Source organism: Doryrhamphus excisus, chromosome 16 (genome assembly GCF_030265055.1).
Source record: "Doryrhamphus excisus isolate RoL2022-K1 chromosome 16, RoL_Dexc_1.0, whole genome shotgun sequence".
Taxonomy (NCBI): Eukaryota; Metazoa; Chordata; class Actinopteri; order Syngnathiformes; family Syngnathidae; genus Doryrhamphus; species Doryrhamphus excisus.
Window position 1 is genome coordinate 13,588,660 of NC_080481.1, and position 7,745 is coordinate 13,596,404.

The window sequence follows — 7,745 nt, forward strand, 5'->3', positions numbered from 1 at the left end:
CACGTGGCTAACCTACATATTCCAGATCATGCTGTGTACCCTCAAATCAATTTATCTTACATAAAACGCGGGCGCCACCTTGTGGCTCGAGATGAACGGAAGCAGGAAGTTATTTTTGAACAGGCATTTAGGTATTGAAATATCAGGTGTGTCTAATTTAAAGAGACCTATTGTGCCTATTATTGTTTATACACATTTGTCTGCCGCATTTGGAGGAGCCTTCGTGGACTTTCAAATTAGGACAACCTTCGCGCAGCGCGATGACGTCATGAATCTCACAAATGCCCAGAATTTGAGACACAGCCATGACTGCCCGAGGAGTGGCTTGCCGGGAAATGTAGTTTACAATGGTTCTTCAAATTCTGGTTGTTGCTTAGAACTACAATTCCCACAATTCTATGTTGGCTCTCCTTGCATGGAGCGTTATGGCGTCTTGCTGTAACGTACATTAAACGCAAGTGTTTTGTTTACGAGGCATCACGGTAAGATAAACACGCAGAGAAATATTTGATAACCGTTTGTTTTGAACACTCCACTGAAATGAAATTGCAGTGTTAAATATTTGTGCAGTTAATCGATGTAGAATTAGCTCGTTGCTAAGTTGTTAGCTTACTCAAGACGCTGTTTGATTCACGAGCCATTCAGTCGAAGTGCTCACCGTGTACTAATCCAAAAGCTTTGTACAGCTGAACCATTTTATTTTTTTTTAATTTTGTGGATATTTATTGTGGGTTAGCTACCCGAAGCCTCGTTTAATCTTTTTTTAAAAATGTGTTGGACTCGAGACATTTTATGATATTACGGTATGTACACGGCATCCCATCCGTATTGAAGTGAATTGCGTTTATTGTTGTTGTGTAATGCTGAATTGTACTATCAATTCAGTTTAGGAGTTTGTCGTCTTATTCTGATTTGTCATCTTGATCGGCTTACTAGTAAATCAGCAAAGTAAAAATCCCATTATCATATCCACTGGCATGAAGACACCACAATAAGTATAACTTACCATACTAATGATATGCATGTTCTCTTTGCGCTTGCAGATGGCAGCCGATTCTTCAGATAAGAAAGATGCTGAATCCTCAGGGACCAAAGACAGAGAGCGGAAACGCAGTCGCTCTCGGGAGAGAGATCGGAAAGTATCACCTATACGCAAGAGGCGTCGATCTCGGGAGCGTAATCGCTCTAAATCGATAGAAAGGTAACCTCATTACAAAAATGCAGCACTTATTCCATTTATTCATTCTGTTCCTGGTTTTGGTTCACCTTGTCTCTCGTCACAAGTCATCTTGATTTGTATTTTGACTTTAGGGACCGTCGCATGAAAGATAAAGATAGAGAAAAGGAACGCGACAGAGACAAGGAGCGAGACAGGAACCGCAAGGACAGAGACAGTCATCGTCGTGATAAAGACCGCATCAGGCGCTCCAGGTACGTAACTCTCAACCATAAATTCTCAGATTCATTCACAGGACTGAGCAAATTATGAAATAATATCATGGAATGTGAATGGCAATTCTAAAGTTGACCTCGCTGTTTTGTTATTAAGGAGTCTTTCACCAAAGTCAAAGGATTCCAAGATAAAGCGAGAGAAGGACATAAAAACAGAGGAAGAAGAAGATGACAAACAAAAAAAAGAAAAGGTGTGGTCTGGGTGAATATTTAGTACAATCTATATTTTTTAATTATTAAACCTGTCTCCTTCATTTCAGGTGCAGCCGCTGTCTTTGGAAGAGCTTCTCGCCAAGAAAAAAGCAGAAGAGGAAGCAGAGGCAAAAGTGAGAAACTTTCCGATGTCCACTTTATCTCTTGTTTTTATTCATTTCTAACCTCACCTCTTTACATCTTTGTCCTTTTTCAGCCTAAGTTCCTGTCTAAAGCGGAGCGAGAAGCCGAGGCTCTGAAGCGTCGTGAGCAAGAGACAGAGGAGAGGAGGCGGCTGATGGAGGAGGAGAGAAAGAAGAGAAGAATGTTTCAAGATATTGGACGAAAAATGATGGGTGTGTGTCATTTTCTGGTTGAGTAGGTCCTGGGTCATTTATGGTTAGTTGCAATTATAGAGGTGTTGGTGCTAAGAGGTAATGTGTGTTACAGAGGACCCACAAGAAAGAGAAAGACGAGAACGAAGAGAGAGAATGGAGCGAGAAAACAACGGCAATGAAGAAGACGACGGGCGTGTGAAGATGAGAGAGGAAAAAGACAAAGGCAAAGAACTGCAGGCCATTAAGGTTTGTGAAACTGTGCCATTACTGCTGCTAAAGTAAGTTTATTTATTAAGTATAATTATTAGTCGTTATTTACGCTTTACAGGAGCGTTACCTGGGTGGGTTGAAGAAACGCCGCAGAACACGTCACTTGAACGACAGGAAGTTTGTTTTCGAGTGGGATGCCTCTGAAGACACGTCCGTCGACTACAACCCCATGTAAGTCAAAGCCATACAATAACATCCCATTCAGAGTCGGTTACCAGCGGCGGGTGTTCCATTAATGTGATGTTCCCACAGTTACAAAGAAAAGCATCAAGTGCAGTTATATGGACGAGGCTTTATTGCTGGCATTGACCTGAAGCAGCAAAAAAGAGAACAGTCGCGTTTCTATGGTGACCTGATGGAGAAAAGACGCACAATGGAGGAGAAGGAGCAGGAAGAGTAAGTATTTCAGAAATTACTTTAAAAAAAAAAAAAAAAAATACTGTGCGGACACTCATCCATCCTTGTCACTGATGCCAGGACGAGACTGAAGAAGATGCGCAAGAAGGAAGCCAAGCAACGCTGGGATGACAGACATTGGTCTCAAAAGAAACTGGATGAGATGACTGACAGAGACTGGAGAATCTTCAGAGAGGACTACAGCATCACTACCAAAGGAGGAAAGATTCCCAACCCCATCCGCAACTGGAAGGAGTACCAACTGCCGGCACACATCCTGGAGGTCATCGACAAATGTGGCTACAAGGTTAGCATATCAGCCAACATGTTGTTGAAGTGGAATACTGACTGTTATCTTCTATAGGGTGTGTCTAACTGATGATTTAGTCTTTATTATTACCACTGCATATTTGCTTTGCTATGATATCGATATTTCTAGTCACATGACACATGCTACTGCTGGTCGCTCACTAGTTGCTTCTTTTTTACGGTGTCAATGTAACACTTGAGCATATAGGACGAGAAAAGTCTCCTTACCGTGGCCGACAACTACACACCAATATGTAGATACTGGACACCATCATAGTCCTTCAATAGCCACGTTTACATGGACCCAAATATTCCAATTCCATTCGGGTTATTTGCTCAAACGGAAAGAATCTAACCTTTTGTATACACCTCATTCCGAAAGAAAAAGTGCCAATCCGAATGAATATATAATCGGATTCACTGGGGTGGAATATTCCTATCTTGTACCCTCTCAATCGGAAAGTTGTCAGACTGCGTTCTTCTTCGTGGTGTTTTTCTTATTCTGTTGTTTCTTGGCGGTTGGCAAGCAGCTTTCGTGTGCATTACCGCCATCTGTAGAACAGAATCCTAAACCCTTCTATACGCCATTCACAAGTCCAGTTTTATTAAAAAAGAAAATACATATCTATATAAAATATGTGCCAAGCTTAATTATAAAATATTAGCAAGATTGAACTTTATCTTTTCCTGTTCCCGGGTGCGTTCTTTCTTCAATTAAAAAAAAATGGAGGCGAGCAATTGGCACTGGACTAATTAACAAAGCATTATTAGAGCCCTGTAGACATGACAAAACACGACTATAGTCACATTTATACTCTTTTTATTTACAACATATTGCGCAACTGCAGGGTCTTGAGACACATATGCTAACTCGCAAACTAGAGAGCTAGCGACCTAAACGGTCGCCTTCAAGTTATTTCCTTTAAACTTAAATAGCCAAAAACTTACCACTTCCACACGGATAGGGAGGATAACTATTAACAGTTATTTAACCTTTAACATGAACATTAATCAAACGTAATAATTTTTTCTGGGTACATGATACCATACAGCATCCATATCAAACTTGCGCGGGCCGCACTAACATTAAACTTTCATATCAAGGTGGGGGCCTCAAACTAGTGTCCTGGGGGCACTTGGCCCGGGTGTTTAAGACCCCTGGTGTATACTGTTGCTTTCGGAAAGAGAAAAACTCCTCATATAAACGTGGTTATTGTTGTCTAGTTCCCATTTATTTGGGGAAAACTGGCCTCAAATTGCATCAAAGAGGTGTTATTGTGTTTGTATTTATGATATTAGAGTCCATCTGTGAATGTATTCACTTGTTCATAATTCATTTTCAACATCTTAAACATCCAGGACCCAACACCTATTCAGAGGCAAGCCATTCCCATTGGCTTACAGAACCGTGACATCATCGGTGTGGCTGAGACTGGTAGTGGTAAAACAGCCGCTTTCCTCATCCCACTCCTCGTCTGGATCACTACCCTGCCAAAAATTGACCGGTAACGTCATAATGTGATTTTACAATAAACAATCTTGGTTGTTTTTCTTTGTGACACTCATGTTCATCCATGGTATCTTATTCATGCAGGATTGAGGACTCGGATCAGGGTCCTTATGCTGTGATCCTGGCCCCGACTCGTGAGTTGGCGCAGCAGATCGAGGAGGAAACGATCAAGTTTGGTAAACCGCTCGGCATCCGAACCGTGGCTGTAATTGGAGGAATCTCTCGAGAGGATCAGGGTTTCCGTCTCAGGATGGGTTGTGAGGTGAGAGGCTCGTTTGACTCATTTGCATTCAGAACGGAATCAAACAATACGTGTGGATTGGACCTCGATTTTCAACACACGTTCCAACAGATTGTCATTGCCACCCCGGGTCGTCTGATCGACGTATTGGAGAATCGCTACCTGGTCCTGGGCCGCTGCACCTATGTGGTCCTGGATGAAGCCGATCGTATGATTGACATGGGCTTCGAACCTGACGTCCAAAAAATTCTGGAGTACATCCCCGTGACCAATCAGAAACCAGACACAGAAGAAGCAGAAGATCCTGAGAAAATGACAATGAACTTCGAGTCCGGGAAACATAAATACAGACAAGTACGTCACTCTGAATCGTTCATATTGTTTCGATTCTTTACTTGACTTTTCACTGATTCACTGTTTGATTCCCGCCTTGCAGACCGTCATGTTCACTGCCACGATGCCTCCAGCTGTGGAACGACTGGCCAGGAGCTACCTGAGACGTCCCGCCGTGGTATACATCGGTTCCGCAGGCAAACCTCACGAAAGAGTCGAACAGAAAGTGCTGCTTATGTCCGAGGGAGAAAAGAGGTCAGGCTTATGGAGACAACATCTGGCATCCCAGATTTTGCTGCTACTAGAGTTCTCCAAGACTTGACACAACAAATGTTATTTTTGTGGCGTAGGAAGAAGCTCCTGGAGGTGTTGGCGCATGGTTTTGAACCACCAATCATTATCTTTGTCAACCAGAAGAAGGGCTGCGACGTGCTGGCTAAGTCTCTGGAGAAGATGGGCGTAAGTAGTCGTGGTTTTTAGTTTTGACCGAAAACAAGAAAAATAGTTAACAAAATGTAATAAAAAAAAAAGAATTAAAAGGCATACATATGAAGAATGTCATCATAATAATAGTGACACACTTGACTTGGCATATGATACTTGGGGCGTCCAAGGAGTTTCCACACTCGGATATATTGAACGCAACACATGTACACATTCTAAGATGTTATCCATATTTCAAGCTTTGTCACATAAGTGAAAAAAAAAATTACTTTTGCTCTTTTTTCGCCCTTTTTCCTGAAATAACTGCCGTGAAGTTTCTTCTCATTATTCCCATCATATGTTGTATTTATTACACTTTTCCCCATTTCCAACATCTGTTTACTTTTTTTTTGGTTTCTCATATTAGCTGGTATCGTTCATCTTTTCTGCGTCTCAAATAGACCCAAAGATCTCAAATTTGGACCCATCAGACCAAAGCACAGATTTCTACTAATTGTCTAATGTCAATTCCTTGTGTTTCTTGGCCCAAAATAAATCTCTTCTGCTTGTTAAAATAAAATAAAATAAATAAATAAATGGATAAATAAGATAAATAAAATAAATACAATAAATAAATTGAATAAATGAATAAAATAAATGAATAAAATAAATGAATAAAATAAATGAATAAATGGATAAAATAAATGAATAAATAAATAAAATTAATAAATATTAATAAAACAATTAATAAAATTAATTAAATAATTAAATAAATATGTAAATATAAATAAAATGTAATAAAAATGTATTTATTTATGTACTTATGTATTTATTAAATACATTTATTTATGTATTTATTAAATAAATTTATTTATGTATTAAATACATAAATAAATAAATACATAAAATAAAATAATATAAGAAATATAAAAAATATAAAAAAAAAATAGTAATATATAACATTTTAAAAAAGAAGTAAGCTATGAAAATAAATGTGAGTAACACTCGGCCATTTTAATTTTGTAGAAGTCGCTTTCTCAAGAAAAAAACATTGGTGACTTCTAATATAGCCAATAATCCATTTACACGTAATCTATGTGATCGGTATAGGCCGACTTTGCTCATGTATGATAATCGATATCATGTTCATGCTACATTTTGCAGCCATTAAGAGATTCTAATCTGTCCTTCTCACAGTACAACGCTTGCACGCTGCACGGTGGCAAAGGTCAGGAGCAGAGAGAGTTTGCGCTCTCAAACCTTAAAGCCGGAGCCAAAGACATTCTGGTGGCCACGGACGTGGCCGGTCGAGGTATCGATATCCAGGATGTGTCCATGGTCATCAACTATGACATGGCCAAGAACATCGAAGGTAAGCGGCCATCTTTTCACCTTTTATGCCCTCCATGGACAACTGTTATAATAGTAACTGCAGTAATTGTTGCTACTAATGCAGAAAAAATGTGTATGTGGTAAATCACTCACCCACCAATCACCCCCCCCCCCCTCTCTAAAATCCAGATTACATCCATCGTATCGGCCGTACGGGTCGTGCTGGTAAGAGCGGCGTGGCCATGACATTCCTCACCAAGGAGGACTCGGCCGTATTCTACGACTTGAAGCAAGCCATCTTGGAAAGCCCCGTGTCCACCTGCCCGCCGGAGTTGGCAAACCACCCGGATGCTCAGCACAAACCTGGAACCATCTTGACCAAGAAGAGACGAGAGGAGACCATCTTTGCCTAACAACTCATCCCATATACACAAGACTTTTTTTTGTGTGTGTGTTTCTCCGCATCTCGAGAGGTCCAACATTTGCTGTCATCCCAGTACGAAAGTGAAAATATGTCAAATTGAACATGGAGCCTACATCAGGTAAGAATTTGGAATTGAGTAAGGATTTATGCAGATTATAACCATCTACCATTGACCACATTATGGATTTTTTGACAAGAATCACAGCTGTTTTTTTTTCCTAATGCATCTTTTGACTAAGTTCTGATGCAAATATAAACATTTGTAGGAAAAGACTAAGTACTTGTATGTTTTTTTTGTCAATGACTAAAATCTCTATAGGTTATGAACTTCAAAATAATTTCTTTTAGATCCAAATTCATCATAGCGATGAATGCAATGATATGAAGTAAGGATACAGTATCAGTAACAAGAAGGTGTTGTTTGTCCAGTGTCATGTTTTGGGCATTTAATGCAAAATAATAATAATAATTAGTTTTTTTTAACAGCATCACTAAATTTGGTTATATATACAGTAAACCTCGAAT

At 39.8% G+C, this 7,745-nt stretch overlaps 1 protein-coding gene across 2 annotated transcripts; it reads left to right on the plus strand.

Annotated features, from left to right (window-relative positions):
• The first annotated feature begins 340 nt into the window (after positions 1–340).
• Positions 341–7,497, plus strand: ddx23 (DEAD (Asp-Glu-Ala-Asp) box polypeptide 23). Of its 2 annotated transcripts, none has more exons than XM_058051046.1 (17): positions 341–482; positions 1,044–1,201; positions 1,312–1,431; positions 1,550–1,643; positions 1,713–1,778; positions 1,862–2,000; positions 2,095–2,228; positions 2,311–2,423; positions 2,505–2,648; positions 2,730–2,955; positions 4,317–4,462; positions 4,552–4,729; positions 4,820–5,062; positions 5,145–5,296; positions 5,392–5,500; positions 6,662–6,836; positions 6,986–7,497. In XM_058051046.1, exons 2-17 carry the CDS (start codon positions 1,044–1,046, stop codon positions 7,207–7,209), a joined length of 2,421 nt encoding a protein of 806 aa, XP_057907029.1. In that variant the 5' UTR covers positions 341–482; the 3' UTR covers positions 7,210–7,497. The 2 variants fall into 2 exon arrangements, with proteins under 2 accessions (XP_057907029.1, XP_057907030.1); XM_058051047.1 differs by lacking the exon at positions 341–482 and adding an exon at positions 545–803.
• The last annotated feature ends 248 nt before the right edge of the window (positions 7,498–7,745 follow it).

What these genes read in the sequence shown, in the direction of transcription:
- ddx23 (XM_058051046.1), top strand. Translation starts at nt 1,044, where the DNA reads ATGGCAGCCGATTCTTCAGATAAGAAAGATGCTGAATCCTCAGGGACC. An exon ending in GTCTCAGGATGGGTTGTGAG is followed by an intron (nt 4,730 to 4,819) that starts GTGAGAGGCTCG and finishes ACGTTCCAACAG; the next exon opens with ATTGTCATTGCCACCCCGGG. An exon ending in GGAAACATAAATACAGACAA is followed by an intron (nt 5,063 to 5,144) that starts GTACGTCACTCT and finishes CCCGCCTTGCAG; the next exon opens with ACCGTCATGTTCACTGCCAC.